Below are 21,250 nucleotides of genomic sequence, written 5' to 3' on the forward strand. Positions count from 1 at the left end.
AGAAACTGAATTTATTTTGGATAGAGGCATAGAAGCCAATATTTTTTAAATGTTTGAGGAAAGATGAAAAGATAGCTTTTAGGTTTTTCTCTCCCCATGTATTTATTTTATTTTATTTTATTTTATATTTTATTTTATTTTATTTTATTTTATTTTATTTATTTTAGAGATGGAGTTTGGCTCTGTCACCAGGTTGGAGTGCAGTGGCATGATCTTGGCTCACTGCAACCTCCACCTCCCAGGTTCAAGCAATTCTTCTGCCTCAGCCTCCCAAGTAGTTGGGACTACAGATGTATGCCACCATACCCAGCTAATTTTTGTATATTTAGTAGAGACGGGGTTTCACCATGTTGGCCAGGATGGTCTTGATCTCTTGACCTTGTGATCTGCCTGCCTTGGCCTCCCAAAGTGCTGGGATTACAGGCATCAGTCACCGTGCCCAGCCTCCCACCATGTGTTAACAGGGGATTAGCAAGAGGGGAGAACATAGGCAAAGTGCTAGAAATACATTCACGGAAGATCTTAAACATCTAGCTAAACAACTAAGAGGCTTGACATTTGAAAAACAAGTCATTGGAGAGCCTGGAGGAAGGAATAAAATTGACAAAAAGTACAAAAAGGAAATTGATTAGATTAATATTTTCGATTTAAAGACTGGCAAAAGGATCAAAGCATTAGGTAGACAAGAGTATGGCTGTAGAAATCAGGATACAAAAAAATAAAAGCTAGATTAGGAGATCAAAGAAAAACTGGGGGCAAAATCTAAATGATGAGTTGGAAAAATATTTTTCTGTTGGATTGTAGGAAGAGAAGAAAAACAAAGTATTTAATATCTTCCATTTTAATAATTGGTTTGAAAATATTTTTTCATGGAGGATAAGGGTTTTATTGGAGTGCTAGTATTTTCCATAATTGGGGTTACAGTATTTCTGAAGATAATACATAATTTATAAAAGGCATAATTAAATAGAACATCGTCATTGTGTTTTTGTGCCTCATAGACTTATGAATATTGCAGTTTGTGGATTATTCTGTTACTATAAAATATTTTTACATTTTGAAAGAGTATATGTGGCAAGATGAGAAGAATCCAATTTTAAATTCTAAGGCAAATATTGAAGAATACATGTATGCCTTCATAAAGTAGTTAATCTTTCTTCTACCACTACCATTCACATTTTTGAAATTATTAGCTTTGGCTTTAAATTATGTTTTTCAGGTTGCTGCGGGAGCTACTGAGATATCAGTTTTTGGAGCTGCATCTGAATCCTTTAGCAAGAAGAATATTAACTGTTCCATTGAAGAAAGTATGGGAAAGTTTGAGGAGGTTGTTAAGTCTGCAAGACACATGAATATTCCAGCACGAGGGTACTTATGAAACCCCACAAATTCTGTTTTGTTGATATTTATTGTTAAAGCTTACTCATAAATTATCTAGAGATTCTTATATCATTTATAAAAATATACATAGAATATCGTATTTCTACTTTAATCAGGGCAATCACTATATAGTTACATCTCATTAACATCATTGATGATTATTAGTGAGTATCTAGCTTGTGGAATGTGTAATGCAATTGAAATCAGAGGAACTAGCATGCAAATCTGGCATTATTAACTATTTTATTAACACTCTGTCACCCAAATGCAGCCCTCTCGTCTCAGCCTACATGAGCTGATAAGTTGGTATAAACTCACAACATCTTTTGGAAAAGAATCATGTAATGTGGTTTTCAAATTTTTTTTTAAAACATGACTTTTTCTTCAAAGAGTGTTTTATGTAGAACTTCAATAGAATACAGCAGACATAAAACTGAGCTGCTCTAGGAAATCATTTTACCCATTCTTTCTCCCCCTCAGTGGCTGACTTCTGTACTTCCTCTGGGTGATCCCAAAGCACCTCCATAGCATCTTGCAGAACACCGTTTAAAAATACTTGATAAATTGATTATAGAAGATAAATATAAACTTTCAGTTCTCTACTATTTTCTATTATATATGATTTCTGTAAATTTAGGGGTATCAGACATATCAATCCTTTTCTCCTCACCTTGCCTTTTTCTTGTAGAAACTTATTGGCTGTTCATTCTAAGAGCTGTTGATTACAGGACATGGAAAAGAAAAACTGACCCAAATCTAATTTCCACAAACCTAATTTTCTGTCTCAGGAGTTCAGAAATGGAATACCAAAGATGGTTACTTGTATTGAAAAATTATGTGATTTTTGTCACTGAGTTCACTATTTTGGGGTTCCTAGGATGGAGCCACATGCAAATCAGTGACAGGACAGAGTAGCAGAAAGTGGAAATGGAAAAAGGAGGCTCCTAGCGTGATGAGAGATATAGAGGGAGGGAGGAGACAGGGAAAAATCTGCCTTGGTGCTTGACTACTTCCAGGACCAATAGTTGCCTCAAGTATTATAACCAGGCCTATGTGCTGTGAAACCTATAATGCATTTTTGTGTGTGTTTGTTACTTAAGGAAGAATGTTTCTAAGACATTAGCTATTTTTTTCTATTAATTTCATACATATGGAGATATGATGAACACACATCTTAACAAGTTAACATGTATAGAGATTGGTAATAGAAGGTTGAAAGCTGGGGATGGATTTGGGTGCAGGCTTTAGTTGTACTTCCTTTAGTTGAGGTGAGCAAAGTTCATAGTAGCAGGAAAGATTCATCAGTTAATGAGAAAGACAAATGAGTCAATTTTGGCTGAGAGTATTATTGAAATGATTGGAATTTCAACCAAGGTGTTTTGGGGAAACAATTAGAGTTAGACTATACCTAGTAAAATATTTTGTTGATTTGTTTTCTATTTATAATTTATTTTTCCTGTCCTCCATAGTAAGTCTACATGACTTTCTAAAATTTGAAATTACTTTTGTAATTAAGATAAATACATATCATGTAAGGACTATATGAGAAAAATTTAAAATCCAAGATAATGTATTTCCAAAGACATAAAATAAAGGATATCTATTTTTCAGGTAAAAGTTACACAACCACAATCAAAAAGGAGAGATATGCTATCGGTTTCTCAATTCAAATATAAATAAGTTGTCTCAATTTTTTTTAAAATAAAGAGAAAGATGAAGACCCTATTCTAGTTCAATATGTGTTTAAAGTGTGGAGTACAAACTTTAGAATAAAGCAATTCTCACTGGACAGTTAAAAAGCATGAGACTATAAGAAGTAAAGTGCTTATGTGGCTTGCTCTTCAAAAATAGGAACGGTTTTTTTAGTGTTGAAAGATGGATGCAAATATAAGTTGTAGGAAGTAACTTTTTGTCATCTTAGCTTTCTCTTGTAAAATGGAATATTTAATATAATTGGGCTAATAAAAACCTGAAACCCTCTTAATACTCATTGTCTGAAAAATAATATTGCCTCATCAGAAAAATGACAACTTCTAATCGTGCTGTGGCTTAAAAAGCTTTTCAGGCTTTGATGAACAAGAAGTGACCCACGGTCAAACCAAATGAGTAGAGTAACAGTGGAGACTTTAGTGTAGAATTATACTATAGATACATGTATGTTTTCCAATGTGGATTTTGTTCCTTTGGAGTACAATTCCTGAATTTTCTGAAACACTATCATTTTCAGAAATATGCCTTTCCATATTTGAGTTCAGTAGCTATTTGTGTAGTTGAAAATATCTTCTTCCTCCCCACAATTTATACAAAGTTGAAATAAGATTTTATTTTTACTGGCAATCTTGATTTTAGGTATTCACCATTGTAAGTCATAAGCCATTAGTACCTATTTAAGGAAAGGAGCCATGCTCAACTAGTTGAAACTGCAGTAGATGCTTCAGCATGTCTTGCATGGCAACAGCTGCATCAACATATACTTGATAATCATCCAGAAAATTTATGTCATCAGTTGTCAGCTTTAAAGGCCATAAAGCAGAACACATTTTATAAAAGCTCACTAAAACTATTTCAATTTTTATAAAATAGTAAACTTTCACATAGTCCAAATAGTAGCTTTTATTACAGTTATGAAGGCTATTGTTAAATTCCGCCACACATGCACTGAAACACACACACAACACGTGCATATGTACACATTTTTAACACATGCTGAGAACTGTACATAACATCTGGGGCACATTGTGAAAAGATACCATGCCAAATCAGTGACATAAAATGCAGAGTCGGCTAACTACTGGCACATATACATTGTATGTGAATGCAAAATGAAATATCTGCAGTTTAGATTTTATTATTTAATGTGCAGTCCATGTGACTTTTTAAAAAATCTAGATAATTTTTCTAATAACTGTCTAAATTTTAAAAGGTTAAGAAGGCAAAGAAAAATAAAAGCCTATGACAAATGTGATTATTTTCCTTTTATCAATCGTATTTATTGAAAGAAATATCTATTGGCTTGCTAGGATCCTTTTAAAATTGAAATTCTTCAAGATAGGAAGTAGTGCTTTAATATATAAGATGTTCGGAATTTATTATTTTTTGTCTAAAGTGATTATCAACTTCTCTTTATTGAAATGACATTAATCACATGCTCAGTCTTTATGAGAGTGTTAATTTAAAAAGAAAATTCTCAGTGAGTTGCCATTATTAATTTCATGGTTAAAATGATTATAAATAGAAAGTATAAAATTACAAGGTCAGCAGGTTTGTATATTAAAGCATAAACCATGAAAGTTTCTTTACATAATCACATCTTACACTTCTCATATAAAGTGGCCTGGAATCATTTGATTTGTGATTAACCTTCTGAAAGTTTATACTGAAAGTTCAAAGAAGAGTATAACAATTTTCATAGGAGCCACACAAAATTATTAATTCATCATTTTAACAATTATAAAATTTTATTTATTTATTTATTTATTTATTTATTTTTTTGAGACGGAGTCTTGCTCTGTCGACCAGGCTGGAGTGCAGTGGCCGGATCTCAGCTCACTGCAAGCTCCGCCTCCCTGGTTCACGCCATTCTCCTGCCTCAGCCTCCCAAGTAGCTGGGACTACAGGCGCCCGCCACCTCGCCCGGCTAGTTTTTTTGTATTTTTTAGTAGAGACGGGGTTTCACCGTGTTAGCCAGGATGGTCTCGATCTCCTGACCTCGTGATCCGCCCGTCTCGGCCTCCCAAAGTGCTGGGATTACAGGCTTGAGCCACCGCGCCCGGCCAACAATTATAAAATTTTAAAGTGAATTGTAACGGGTTGAATTTTTTTTCAACTAATATAGACAAGCATTGATTACTTTTAGATACAGAAAAACAAAGACAATTGTCAGGTGTGATAATGTCATATTTTAGTCATAATTTATTAATAAAATGAGCTTAGTATTTAGGAGGAGGTAAGGAGTCAGATTTTCCTAGAACTGTAATTAATCTAGGGTTTTCATTTTATCCATCTCTTCAGCTACTATTTTTCTTACTATTGACTTTCTTCTTCTCCAAAACCAGTGAAAATTTAATTTGGTCTTAAATGCTTCCAAAAGGGATTGCATTACATATAATCATGAAGAATTTCTTTGATGAAAGATCCTCAATGTAAGGAACTTCTTATTTTTTTATTTCTTATTTCTTCTTCTTATTTTTTTTTTAACTGGTTCAGCTCTATATGATTCTCGTCCTTTAAAATGTCAATCTTCCCAAGTGCCATGAAGTCAGGGCACAGTATTCTCCTTCAAAACACTATTTTTTCCCTTTGAGAGATAATTTATAACTAAACACATGTATTCAAAAACTTGCAACCTACTTGCTGAGTTAGCTAAATCATCTAGGTCACATTTCATTGAGTTTGTGTTTCCTGTTCTCCTTGTCTAATGTAGAATCTCAGTATGGACTCAGATCCTGACCCTGAAGATAGCAGTCTTATTGAGTGAGATAATGAGTCTCCTTATTTAGGGCTCCATTTTTAAGTACACTGTGACTAGTAGCCAGCATTTCTTATGACAAAGCATCAAATCCCTTCCATTGGATGATCTGCCTCTATGGTACACTTGCATTTATAGCATCATATTCTTGTAAGTGGGCAGCAAGAAGCTGCCCGCAGAAATTCCTTTCCAAATTCTATTGTTCAATTGAGGCCTAGGTCTGGAAGAATGATTCAATCATTATGTACCACCAAAATATGGTGCATAAAACTCTAAAAATAAGACATATGTTAAAGCTATTTTCTTTCATACATATGGTTTGTTTAAGGGTTTATACTTTTTAAGCTTTATATATTATTCTGGCACTGCTGTGTGCCAGAATAGCACATACCCAGCAGCAGTTAATATTTGTAAGCTGGGTTTGTGCAGTTGTGTCTAACTAGCTTTCATTTAGACATTTTGAGGTAAGAATGTGTTTAATAATTTCTCATGAAATTAGCATTAATACTTTTTTGTTATTAAATATTCTCTTGCTAGAGTATACCTTGCCATACCTGGGCAAGAAGTAGAATTGTAATTTACGCAAATAATTTCAAGAAAGTTAATGGTGTCCCTAAGGTGTGAAATTAATTCAGCACAGATAGTGGTTGAATGGTATATGTTCATAGTCCATACAGTCACTTACAATAATTTAAAATTATTGTTTACATGCTTTTTCTTTCATTATATGTGATGTCAATGTGAAACAAGTATGTAACAAAGTGAATTTAATAAATATGAAAAGAGAGTTGTGCAACATATGAAATAGAAAAATGAACATTTAGAAGGTTTTATCATGAGATTAACTTTGCTGTGAATTCCTTAAAAGCATTTACAAATTTACTTTTATTTAGCAACACTATTCATATGAAATTAGAACACAAATCATACCTGGAAGAAGTACTCTGAATAAAGTTCAGAAATACTAAGCATTCAATAAATTTGTATTTAATCTTATTCAATGGTTTCAATATAATTCAGTAGAAAACATACTTAATCTTAGGCATTCCTCAATTAACTCAAAATTGAATCAAAAATTTATTTTAAAAATGTAGTTAGGGATTGAAATGGGTCAAGCTCAGAGCTCTACCTTGGAAATATCTAATCAGATTCTCCCAAAGCATTACTCAACATGTTGAGTAGGGTTACATTAAAATTAAAACAGTAGTGGAGGTAAAGGTAAGGGGAGAATTCATGGTTCAAAAATTTGTGGACACCTGGATTAAACATGGTTATCCATGTTAACCAGGCCTTCCAAATATAGGACTTCTTTAAACTAGGGCTGGAAGATGGCTGTGTTGGACTGAGTTTCTCAAACTTACTGATCTTTGGAATGCCTTTTCCACCCATCATTTCTTGTGGTCAGTCCTCTGAAATTCTCACTTCTACACTCATCAATCAACTTTACAGACAACCCAGAAGCTAAATATTTTGAGTGGATAGGCCAAAAAAAAAAAAAAAAGTGGCAATTAAAGTTTTAGCACTAGATCAAACAGGCAAAATTAGTTTCATTTCTAGTAGCTGAATTTAACATTGATGCTTTTTTATTGTTTTTAAAAGCAGACATGCTATTGAAGTTTATAAAATAAAATATGTGGGAGCTATGAAACGAAATGTCTTTCATATTGAACATAAGAGAACAAACTGCACAGTGATGCAGGTTTCAGGTCTCAGAGATTTAAGTGGATCATTAAAAATTTGAGAGCTTGGCTAGTTAGAGACCGAGTCAAAAGCCAGGAAATACAGAAGGCTGAGAAAAGTCTCTGGAACTACATTGGTTTAATTTGGTGAATAAAATAACATTTTGTACATAATCATGCTATTTAAAAGAGAGACTATTTTACAAATCTCTCCTGAAGAACAAACAATATAAGTCATCATAAAATGGAACCTGAAATATTACCCGAAGTGTCTGGCCCAGATCATTGGGAACATATTCAGATTTTGAGTTGGGTTTAGTTTGAGGGTTTGGGGAGCAGGGAGTCTGCCATGCAGGTCCCATTTAGAATTGTCCCAAACAATACTTACAGTAGTCCCCCTTGTCTGCAGGAGATGTATTCCAAGACCCCCAGTGGATGCTTGAAACTGTGGATAGTATTATACCAAACCCTATATATACTGTTTTTATCCTTTACATACATATGTATAATAAAGTTTAATCTGCAGATGTAGCCTCTCCAGTAATTTTTGTATATTTGAGTCCAAACCTATTCCTGAATCTGTGTAAATACCCTTTACCTGCAGTAATGGCTTGGGGTCACCAGTTTCAGGAGATCCCTTGCTGAAGTCTTACAGGTTCAATGCTTTCTGGTACAACACATGGTCCTCAGTCAGAACATGTTTTCTGTTCATGTTTTCCACACACAAATTTAATGTCTTTCCCATCTTAACTAAGAGCTTATCACATACTGTGGCTGTGATTTTTGTAGTTTGAGGTACAAACTACAGCAAAACCAGCATGAATTTATTTTTTCCTTCTTCACAATTCTATTGATAGGAGTTTAATATTCTTACCATAGATGTCGGCAACCTCAGCATACAATATTTTTTTAAGTTAAAAACTTTCCTCATTTTACTTAAAGGATGCACTTTGCAGATTCTTTTTGGCATATCTAAGTTGCCAACTTCACTACTTTTAGGCTTTGGGCGCATCATTAAGTAAAATAAGGGTTATCTAAACACAAGTACTGAGATACAGTTGATCTCATAACTGAGAGAACCATTAAGTGACTAATGGGCTGGGTGCATCTACAGCATGGATATGCTGGTCAAATAGAAGAGTCACATCTCAAACAGCATGATATGAGATTACATCGTGTTATTCAGAGTGCCCCACAATTTTAAACTTATCAATTGATTATTCTGGAATTTTCCATTTCTTATTTTCAGACCATGGTTGACTGCACGTAACTGAGACTGCAGAAATTAAAGGCTACTCTACCAGTATGGGACTCTTAACACCTTTCCACATGGCTCTGGGTGGGACTGAGGCCATTTAATTAAAAATTACTCCAAGGATTCATCATTTTAAGAGGCAAAAACACAAAGGATCAAATGAGGTAGTTTATCAATTAGAGTGGAAAGACAAATAGAGCAAAAAGGTATAGAAAGTTTTAAAAGGTATGGCAGAAAATAAGATCAAGGTAAAGATAATTTAAAAGTTAGTCTGAACCAGTCTCTATGTCTGGCTTCCCAGGTCTGAGCTTGTAGTGTGGAAATCTGAGCTTGACACAGGAAGCTTTCTCATTGTAAACAGCTCATTTGATGTAGTAGAAAGACCCAGCCTTCAAGTTGGACAGACAGTTTGGTTTTAAAGCCTAGTTCAGCAGTTTACTCTATTTGTATTCTGCAACCTATTTAATTTACTTGAGACTCAGGTTTTCCCTTGGTAAAATGGATTTATTGTGGAGATTACAAAATTGTAAGCAAATGTCTAGCCCCACATATGTTTAAATATTTTATACAGCAACTTTTCCAAGGATGAACGGCTGAAGGAGGTTATGTCATTTTCTTTCCAAGAAAACCCTAAAATTCTAATTTGAATTCTAATTTGAATACAAATTTACTTCTTAGTTTCATCAGGAACTAAGCAGATAAATTAATTAACCTCACAGGCATATACAGTTTTAGGAACAAAACTATATGTAAAGTAAGATATTACATCAAAATTTTGTTCTAAACTTTGCATATATTTATAGAGAGATCACAGTTTATACAGAAGATATTTTTAATACATGGTATTCTAACAGTAGGCTTAGGAGAAATAAAATCAGTCAAGTATTCTAGAGCAAAAATTGAATCTTAGCAGAATTACTCGTTGATGCCATGAAACAGTCTTTAATTTTTATGTTATCCACAGTGATAAATATATTACAGGCTCTCAAAATGTATTGTTCATTCACTTAATAATAATGGCATGTTGTTTTGTGTTGCTTATAGAATGGTGTATTCCACATGAATGTAGCAAAGTAGCTCCTATGTTTATATATCTTAATTCCCTTTATTTGAGATTACATGTAATTTCATCACTCCTGGCATTGTTATTTTCTGAGGATAAGCAATAGTTGACTCCACTCCAAATGTTTGTGACATTTATACATGGCTTTTATTTATACTTTTTGTTTCAATTTTTGCCAGGATGATTGGAGGAACATGGGATAATTATGAGAAGGTAGGCTAGGATAAGGCCTAACTGTAGATTCTTTTTCATGATTTAGTTCTAGGTAAGGTTATTAAAGACTGAAACACTTCAAGTCTTGTTTTATATCATGTTTTTACAGGCTGTTAAAAAATGACCTCAACAAGCACAAACACAAATAAAACAATTCATATTCATTTCCACAGGATTTATTGTAATGCTGTGTTTTTTGTTAATTTTAGCAAGATTAATTTCAATATGATTGATGATTACTATGCCATCTGAATAATGTTTAAAAAATGGATTTCAAGTTCTGATCTCTCAGATATGTGCTATTATCTCTGGGCTACAGGATTTAGAACATAAATAACCCTTACCTATTTTTTTACTTTAAAAATTAGGAATGTCTTAGACAAATATTCAGAAAGTGAAAATGACATTTTAACTAACATATTTGTGTATTAATTCATACAAGAAATAGCAATTGAATATAGTAGGCACTCAATATCCACAGGTTCTACATATACGGATAACTATGAATCCAAAATATTTTAAAAAGTAATTTAAAATAAAAATAAAAATACAATATAGCAACTACTTACATAGTATTTACATTGTATTGGTATTACAAGTAATCTAGAGATGAGTTAAAGTATATAGGGAGAATCCCCCACAAACACTGAGGGGCACCTATATTTGTTTTAAACAATGTACTGTTTTGTAATACCATGTGGGCTATGAAAATGAAAATTTAGCATAACTTTAAAGAGTTTTTAGCAGACTGGGAAAATATAATATGTTCAAAAATAATTATTGTACTGCCGAAACCAATAAGTACATTAAGAGAGATAAAGATACATACTATTTAATTTTAAAGTAATTCTAATCTCTGGGGTGATTTAGAGAAATTTCATAAAGAAGTTACCAGTACAATGAAGTCATTAAAAATATATGAATATCTGGAAACATAATCAAAATAACGGCTTTTTCAGGCAGGGCAGGGAATCTACAAAGAGCAAAGACACAGTGAAGAGAAATCTCAGGAAAGGTTTGGGTAATAGAGAGAAGTTTACTTTTACTGAAATAAAGTTTTTGTGGATGTACAGTAAAAGAAAGGTAGAAGGTTAGATTGGAGTTTCACAGATTGCTAAACTTGAACACCAATTTATTCAGTAAAAAATAGCAAGCCATTAAAGATTTTCAAAGTGGAAAAATATGTACCATGCTCTAAGAATATAATTTTGACATTAGAAATTGAAGCAAAATGGAGAGACATGGGACTAGAAACAAGGAGAGCACTTAGGAGAGGGTTCTTGGGAACGGTTCTGTACACTCAAGCTGCTGCTGGCAGAGGCTAAATGCCGCAGAGGCTAGAGGGGAGGAATCGGCTAACCTTTGGTTATGGAATAAGTTCACAAAGGTGACCATCAAGTGACCTAGCAGGACTGACCCTGAGAATAACTATGTAATTTCTTTTAATGGCAAATGCAGGAGAAACAGGTTTATGTGAGAGAAATAGGGACGATGACCACTTCAGACATGTTTAACTAAATATGCTATGTGAATGCATCAAGCTTATAATACATATGAGGAACTTTGGGGTTGATCCTGGGGTTATGGGCATAATGGTGAGTGAGAGGAACTATGGAGGACTTAGCTAACCCATAGACCGCCTTTTCCATTCTCATTACACACAAAAATTTTATAACTTTTAAAACATATCACCTAGCTCAGAAAAAAAAAAAAAAGTCTCAGGTTTCATCAATGAAAATGTGGTAATCATGTAGGCTGATACCACAGAAGCATATGGGGGTATCTATCCCAGAAAGAGTACCTAGTAGTGTGGTAATGGGATTTTAATATCTACATGAGAAAAATTCAATGTTCTGCTAAGGTATGAATTTGGAACTATGTCTTGGAGTCTGGCAGCACCTCCTTGCCAATGCACAGTTATTGAGATCCATGCCAGCTATTTTTATGGGTTGTGGATTTGTGACACATGAGTATTGTGGAAACCCAAATTGAGAAATTAAGGTAGAAATTTGTTCAAGAATTGATAAATTCCACAGGGTAAGGGCAGAAAGCAATCAGATTCTTTTGATAGGAACATTTAAATAATTCAAGATGCTCATAGACTTCCTACAGAAACTAATATCACCATGAAAAGGCACTCACAATAAAAACTATAAAGCACATGAGAAAACAAGCTAACTTAAGACAAGGAAAACAAACACAGGAGACAACAGAAAAAAAAACTATAGCAGAACAGAAGGTAACAGAACAACCTGAAAATGATTATAAATTAACCATGTGAAATGTTCATAGAGGCAAAGGAAGACCATAAGAACAGATCTTTACAGAAAACAAAATTAGTATTTGACAAAACGAAACATTATAAGTGGAAATATATTCATTAAAATACAAACGCGAATGGATTAATTGAACAGCAGATTACATGTAACCAAAGGGAACAGCAGATTAAGTGCAGCTTAGCCTGCAATTAAGATTTGAGAAAATTGTAACAATGAAGCCCAGAAAAATAAATTAATAGAAACTGTAAAAGTGAGGTTAGTAGACAATGTCTAACAGAATTTCCATATGGAGTAAACAGAGAAAATAGACATGAGAAATACGTTTGAAAAGGTAGTACCTTGAGAATTTTCTAGAAATTAGGAAAAGCACTAATGTTAATATTGAAGAAGTATAGCAAATGCTGAGATAGCTAATAGTAAAATGCAGATAAGACAGAAACAGATAATCCCAAAAACAGTAGAGAAAAAAATAGATTACCATAAAATAATTAGCTTGACAGTAAAATTCCTATCAGCAATAACTGAGACCAAAGACAGTAAAATAATATATTCAATGTGCCAAGATAACTGTCAACATAGGATTTTATACCTAGTCAAACTATTGTTCAAGAATGAAGATGAAATAAAACCATTTGCTGACAAAACAGTCTGCAACATTTATCATTCAGACTCTTGCTGAAAGAACTACTAAAGTATTCAGTTAAGTCAAAAACATTGAACCAGAAGTAAGGGATAAGATGAAAAAAATAAATGGAGCAATAGGAGTTTGCAGCTTCAGAAAAGTAGAAATTATTTGCAATGGGTCTGGGTAAAACTTAACCACCAGGCAATCAAAGCTGAACAAAAATATTATGGCATAGTAGTGAGGAAATTCCTTAGATTAGTTAGATACTGTCAGGTCCATGTAATGTAACTTTTTACACAAAGGAATCAGTAGGGCAATCCAGGTGACACAGTATTGCTAATAGTTGAGTGATTTTTGATGTTGACAGTATAATAGAACTTTAAAAATTATATAAAAGAATATATTGGTGGTTGGATTTCATTCCCTAGGTTTCTGGTTTAAATGTTTTGGAACATTTCCTAAGCATCAGTGTTTGTCTTTTTTAAAGCACCAAGGTGATTCTGTGCAGGCAAGGTTGAGAACCACTGTAATAGATTGTTAGAGAAGAGCAGAAGTCCAGAAGCTGGCTTTGGCCACTTGTCAAAGAAGAGAATTCAGTTCATATTCATGACGGTAGAGGCCTTTTCTCACTCAGGAAAAGTAGCTTGACTTCTTTAGAAAGGGCGGGCAAACTTTTTCTGTAAAGTTCCAGATAATAACATTTTAGGTGTTGTGGGTCAGATGATTTCTGTTGCAACTGCTCAACTCTGCTGTAGTGTAAAAGCAGCCATAGATAAGTATGCAAACAGATGGGCATGGCTGTATTCTAATTCAATGTTATTTATAAAAGAGTGATAGGCAGAATTTGGTCTCTGGGCCTTAGTGTACCAACCTCTGCTTTACAATGTTAAAGTATACAGTTAAGGGAACATAATTGAGAACCATTGCTTTAGCTTTGGAGAAAGTAGTCCCATGTGTGACTAGATCAAAGCAGTGTTCCCTCACAAGATAGGGAAGAGCATATGAACATGAAATGCAACAGAGTGTGAAGATCGCAGAGACAGAGGCATGGAAATGTCCTGGAGGGAAAGTGTGAATAAATAAAAATGCCCACATAGAAAGTTAAGGTTCTGTCAATAAACTGGTAGCTGTGGCCAAATAATAATTTGGAAATGTAGGAGAGGTTTGTTTTGTTTTGCATTTGTTTTACTTTGTTTTTCACATTTAGAAGGAGAACCTGTAAATAAATAGCTTGGATTTCCCATTTACTCACATCTAGATGTTTTGGATTCAAAAATCAATGTATTTATATATTAGCATGTTATTGTAATCATTACATTTGTATTAAAACTTTTTCTCCTTTTCCATTCTTAGCCACCTTCTCCAGTGTTATGTTCATTTAAGAACATTTCATTTTCACACATCTTTATTAAATTTACAGATTATCTAAAGCATAAACTTAGATTATAGTGATTGGAATAGCAGAGGAATGAGCTTCCTGTTCAGCATAACTTTCAAATTTTACTTGAATTTATCCCCTTTTATCCTTTCCTATCCCTCATAACTGCTTGAATGGCTTATAAAACTACTTAATACTAAAACATATTTTAATTGACATTTTAACACTTCCATAATTTCTGTAACCTAATTTGGTTACATCTTAGAATCAATGGCTATGTACTGAATCATTGAATATGTATTTTATTTTTCTGCTCCAAAGACTGTTAGAAATTTCACAGTGCGTCTTCCAATCAATAGCATATTAGAATTAAGGAAATAGGATATTATCTTGTGTTTTTGCCTCTACCTTTTCTCTGGCATCTGCTTCCTCTGCCCTCACAGAGTTATATTTCTGGGAAAGAAATCTGATCTTGTCACTACCTTACCTAATAATTGTCAGTGCCTCAAAACAATTTTGAGTGATCTCAAAGTCCAGACAACTTGGAATGGCATTCAAAGGCTTTGCTTTCTAAACCCTTTCATATTGTAGCCCCATATTCGATCTCCAGCCTCATTTCCCACCACCCTTCTATCTTTCATGTAGCTTGCTTCATTCATTCCTAAATATCGTACTCATTATGCATTATTTCAATACAAGAATTGTAAACATCTCTGAAGTAAGTTTAATAAAATGGTATTGATGTTGAGCTGGAAATAGCTAAAGCAGGCTTTTCCTAAAGCTTAATTATTTAAGATTGAAATGGATCTTTGTCTTTGTAGGAAAAGCTTGACTTTTTATATTAGAATGAGTTACCGAAGAAGCTTATGGAATATCTTTATTCTGAGCCTTCTAAACACATTAGACACTCTTCTGTTTGGAATGATTTAGGTAAACCCATGAGAGAGGGAGAAAAAATGAACTCTGAGGCTATGCCCAGTTCCAGGACCTTTGGATGATTAATGACTGTATCTAAATGAGGCCAAAATATCCAGATGGGAGTAAGAAGAAAAATTCAGTTAGTCTTCTACATGGTCTCCCTGTATGTTTCCAAAGACCTGGATATTTAACAGTTGGGTGTATGTAATTATTTAAATAAAACCATATATTTCACAGGTATTTTCTGCGTTGAATGTTAATATGTTGCTATGGTATGAATTCCCATCTGTCATTGAATACATGTATCAAATTGTAATTATTATAGAAAGATAAAAATGTGAGTTTATTGAAAATGCTTCAAACTTTATTTGGTTTGGTCTAAGGATAAAATAATAATAAAGCAATAGTGCAAAATAAATTTTCCTGATGCAGTTTTGACTAATTCTTGTTATAAAATGGAAATGGCTTATTTATCATATGCATATTTATAAGGCTCTATTTTTAATCTAGGTATGTGTCTTGTGCTCTGGGCTGTCCATATGAAGGAATTATTACACCGCAAAAAGTGACAGAAGTAAGCTACATCTCCAGCTTTTTTGGTTTATGGTAATATGATATATATTATTTTTAAAAGTGGAGTTTCTTACTGTTCACTGAATCTGCATAGCATGAAGCCATAGATTAAGAGATGAGCCCTGAAGACATATTTGATCACTTAACTAATAGTTTCATTTTAACACTGAAGTCCTATACATTGGCTATTACTTTTCAATGTTAAGGGATAGTTGAGTCCTACAATTTGGGTGCTCAAAGGTGGAAGGGATGAAAGTATGAATTTTGTTTTTCTGTGGTTATAACATAGTGAGTGGCCTTTGCAATCTCCATCAGAATGTCAGGGCAGTTTGAGGAGAAACCCTTAAACTTTGCCTTGGTTGCTTAGGTAGCATTCCTATTTTTCTCCTGCATACTTTGGCCCGTTATATCAGAGTATACACTACTTTTGTGTTTTTGTCCTTTTGTGATCCTGTAGATCTTACTGCTGTGATTAAGTTGCTGCTATTCCAGAACAATTTTACAACAATAGATTATAGTCATTAAGGCCCTGATTACTGAAGTTTATTTTCTTCCTGTCCTTTATTATTTATTTATACCAATGAGTACAAAATGCACTGTCTTTGAGATTATATTAGATTGTCTCAGACATTTATTTGCATATAAAGTACATTAATGTAGACTTTTTTTAAGGTTAATTTTGACAAATGTAGTAATTTGTCAAAAATTTGGCGCCAAAGCAGTGAAGATGGCCTTATAAGAAAATCCAAATATAGGCAGGATAAACTTTCAGTTTAACTAAAGCCATTCCTCTTTTGTGGTTTCATTTGAACTTTTGGAATCTACTGCAGATTTTTCAAATGAAAACTATCCTCTTATCATTATTTACACAAGATCCTTCCACACAGAGGCACATATACTATAAAATAACACCATTCATATTTTGTAGATTTTCACTTGCATGGGACCTTTCCAAGGGTCTGACATTAATTTGCATTCACAATTGTATATATATATTTTTAAAGAATACCTCCAAAGGGTATGACTTCAAGCTGGCCCCACAAAACCTTGATCCACCTTTGCTTACCAGCAGACTTGCTTTCTTCCTTTTGCTATGCACCACATAGGAGTGAACCACACACACCTTGGGTGAGGATCTCCATTTCTGTACCCGAATGCCTAAGGTGCTACTGCAGAGTCAGTAACAGGAATAATTCAGGGCCAGAAACCTTAGAGGGGCCTTTTGTGTGATTCTAATACATTTTGTGCTTAACTCACTCTCTTCTCTCTGAAATTACTACTTCAGACTTTGATTACTCTGTTCACAGTTTGGTCCGTTCCCTCATTGTCTCCTTCCCCAGTTTTTGCTTTCTCAATACACTGTCCTTTGCATTTAGCTTTTTCCCGATCTGGAATGTTCTTTGCATTTTATATGTCAGCTGCCTGGAAGCCATTAACATTTGCATTTGATATTCTTCCTAGTACATTGTTCTCAGATCCTTCCTTCTCACCCTCTTTAACGAGTTAGCAAGCACTTTATAATAAAGCTTACTTTAAGTTGTCACATAGGTTAGACTCATTTCTTTGTTTGAAAATTCTTATTTTAGTGAGTATTTATTCCTCAGTAGGGTTGACTAAGATCTATCCTCACTTGACGTAAGGATCTGTATTAACATGAGCCATGTCAGTATTCATTTCCCCATTATATCCTGGGACCTAGCACAGCGCCTGCATAAAATAGGCATTGAAGAAATACATATGAAATGAATGAATCAATCAATATTATTTGCCAGATTGTGTATCAAATGACTTTTATACATTCTCATTTCACTTTTACAACCAAACACGTCATTATTAAAATTGTTTTTATCTTTTTTTTTTTTTTTTTTAGAACAAAGTAACCAAGGCTTAGAAAATATGCTAAAAGAAGGTGTTTTGTTGTCTGTATTCTACAGATTAGGGATTGAAGCTTAAGTAGGCTAACCTTCCGCCCAGTGTCACATGAGTAGGATGAGTGGGAGCTGAGATTTAAATTCAAGTTTCTCTGATTCCCGAACCCATGTCTTTGTCAAAATACCATGCTGCCTTTATGCATTCATCTTGCTCTTTGAAAGTAACATTATTCAGCTTGAAGAGATCTTGCAATTTGCCTCAAAGTATATATATCTACAAGCCAGAAAAATTAGGCCAGAAATATTAAATGACTCTACCAGTTGCAAAGCTACTTAAAGAGCTGAACTTAATATAGTTGATCCTTGAACAATTTGGAGGTTAGGGACCCCACACTCCACACGCACAGTCAAAAATCTAGATATAACTTTTGCTCCCCAAAACTTAACTACTAATAGATTACTGTTGAGTGGGAGCCTTATAGATAATGTAACCCACCAATTAACACATATTTTGATTTTCGCTATCTTGAAACGGTGGGCAAATGTAGCTGGAGACCTCAATCTATGGTGCATATTGAGCAACTCAGCTTTCTCTTATGTCATGACTTTTTCTGCTTCTTAGGAGCACTTCCAGCATCACTAGTTGCACTTCTTATGAGTTTCATGGTGTTAAGGTTTATGGTATTGCACTAAACATAATGAAAAACACATAAGAACTGTAAGACATCACATTGTACTGTGATATGCAATTTACTGGAGAGATGAACTGTTCATATAGAGATGATTAGCATCACCAGGATTTTGAGCTCACTGGAATAGCACTAGGAGGTGGCTACAAAATTATTACAGTAATACAGTATGTATCACAATTAATTTTATGCAGTTACGATTTAGTATTGAATTACATGTACATTTCTCTTAAATGAGAATGGCACTATCTATAGTCTGTGTGCATGAGTTTTGATAAATTTCAACTTTTAAAAATACATTTGTATTATTTTATAGTAAATGAGAAAAATAGATTAGTATTAATATATATATTATATATTCATGACATACTTTTACTTTTTTGACATTTCTATGCTATGGGATTTGTCTGCAAGTTTTTTCAAACTGTTGAAAATCTCCGAAAAACATTTAATATGGTTATTTAAAAAAAAAATTCATGTACAAGTGGATCCAGAGTTCAAACTTGTGGAGTTTAAGGGTCAGTTGTATAGATATCTTTTGACCCCTAAACTAATAGCTTGAGAAATACTACTTCCAAAGTAAATCTGTAATGCTTTGGTTTGATTATAGTGTTGAGAAACATATGCCTCCCATAATTGACATTGTAGCTTGTAATTTCATAGTGGAACAAACAGCTGGATAAAAAGATAAGGTAGATATGACTCTAAGGCAAACTTGAATATTAGAAAAAGGTAATGGCAGTAATATCAAAGTCTTTTATAATGTTTAGAATAAGCAAAAAAAAAAAAAAAAAAAAAAAAACAGAAAATACATTATATATTTTTCATGGACATTACTGGTCTTAGTTGTAATTTTTTACCTTTAGATGATGTTAGTTGTGGCACAAGAGGGTTTGAGTCTCTTCATTTCCATTATTTTACTAGCACTTCACCTTTATCAACAGGTGTCTAAGAGATTGTACAGCATGGGTTGTTATGAGATCTCTCTAGGAGACACAATTGGAGTGGGAACTCCAGGAAGTATGAAAAGAATGTTGGAAAGTGTGATGAAAGAAATCCCACTGGGTGCTCTTGCTGTTCACTGTCATGACACCTACGGACAAGCCTTAGCAAATATCCTTACGGCCCTTCAGGTATTTTGTACTCTTTGTGTGTTATGTGTGTACATAGGGTGTTCATCTTTATCTGTAATATAAACATACTGAGAGTTGTATTGTTACAATTTTTATAAAATATTATGAATCTAATTTTAACCAGTGTCTTCACATGACAGGTACTTGGGAAATATTTGTAAATTTCACATTTTTTTAGGGCAATGAAGATCTCTTATTAATTTGATTTGATAAAATCTGTAATCTGTTCTTTTGAAAAGTATTAATCTTAGCAGAGTTATGTCTGCTTCTCTTCCCATATTCTGTCAACCGTAACATTTAATAGACTGAAATACGATGGCAGTTTAAGCAGTGCAAAACATAAAAATAATAGACTATCATAATCATGAAACTAATGCTTTGGTGATTTCATGCTCTATCATGGGAAGATATGGTGCTGCAATATAGTATACTTTGCTTAAAATGTTTTCCTGATGTTGGCAAGCTTACTTTAGACAGAACTTATGTTTTTTAATCAAGTATATTTCATTATATGATAAAGTGAAAAGATCTCGAAAATTGGAAGACTACGAATTGCTTATTACATTCTGTGTTATTTTAAATGTATTCATTTGAAAGAATAGATATAAGTGGCATTAAAATAGTATTATTTTAAAATTAATGTCAGGTTCTTAAATGCCGCTAAAAATGATTTGTTTGATATTCTCAGAACCCAAGATTTTGACAACTAAAGATAAGACTATATAAAAGTTTTCTGGTTGGAGGCTGAAAACCAATATGTAAAGCTTAATATCACAGTCCTAAAGTATACAGTTGGTTGGCAGAAGTTAAAAAACAATAGGGATATCAAGTTCCACAAGGGCTTATTTTGACTTTGTAATATATGTGTACAAATCCTTATTTATCGTCTGGAAGCAAGAAAGGAACATTCTATTGAATCAGAGAAAAGAGAAAATGTTATTTCATGGTCTTTGGGGCATGGGAATTTTTACAATTTTCCTTCCCTATGTATTCTAGTTTCTGAAACAATAGAAAACTAGGCAGCACTTCAGGATCCTGTGTTCAGCTGCAACTGGAAGTTATTAAGTGTTTCTGAAGGGCTCTCTCTCTCTCTCTCTCTCTCTCTCATTTCTCTGTATGAATATATCTTCTATATTTTAATACTTTGAGTAATCACTTATTTGTGTAGCGTACTTATTATAGAATGAATGACAGTTTAGCTCTTCAGGATAAAGGGCTATAGAACAAGATATGGGACCTCAAACTTCTGCTTCTGGACTGTATCTGCCTCTTGAAAATGCCCAAGTAAGAAAACATTGCTGATACCCCAATGCAGTTTGAATGGTTAAAGAAGGCCTATCTGAAGATGCAATTGTTGAAATCATATCTAAAGAATGAGAAGGAACTAATCCTAAAATGGTGTGTATGTGTTGTGTGTGTGTGCACGTGTGTGAAAAGAATCTTTTAAGCTGATGAAACATCATTTGAGCAAAAGTCCTTGGGGAAGGAGAGGATTATGTCCTAGTAACTAAAAGAAGACTAATGTATTCAGATAAATTAAGGTTTATGAAATTTGCTATATTGGTTGAACTGCATTGTCTCTATTTTCTGAGAGATTTGGACTGAAATTCTGGTCCATTTTTCCATCTTATAGTAGCCATACAGGGGACAGGAAACAACCTTGGGCCCAAGCAGATGAGGAACATGAATGAGAATATATGTAAGGGCAGAACTCCCCAAAAGACCA

At 33.6% G+C, this 21,250-nt stretch overlaps 1 protein-coding gene across 4 annotated transcripts in view; it reads left to right on the top strand.

Moving 5' to 3' along the window:
• Positions 1-21,250, top strand: part of HMGCLL1 (3-hydroxymethyl-3-methylglutaryl-CoA lyase like 1) — a 162,259-nt gene that overhangs the window by 81,973 nt on the left and 59,036 nt on the right. For 3 of the 4 annotated variants that reach the window (XM_023222952.1, XM_023222953.1, XM_023222954.1), the window contains 3 exons: positions 1,220-1,368; positions 15,769-15,832; positions 19,336-19,524. In XM_023222952.1, coding sequence (XP_023078720.1) covers positions 1,220-1,368; positions 15,769-15,832; positions 19,336-19,524 — 402 coding nt within the window. The remainder of the gene's footprint in view (positions 1-1,219; positions 1,369-15,768; positions 15,833-19,335; positions 19,525-21,250) is intronic. The other variant, XM_023222955.1, reaches the window with a different exon arrangement.

The sequence above is a fragment of the Piliocolobus tephrosceles genome, chromosome 5 (genome assembly GCF_002776525.5).
Source record: "Piliocolobus tephrosceles isolate RC106 chromosome 5, ASM277652v3, whole genome shotgun sequence".
In the NCBI taxonomy this organism is placed as follows: Eukaryota; Metazoa; Chordata; class Mammalia; order Primates; family Cercopithecidae; genus Piliocolobus; species Piliocolobus tephrosceles.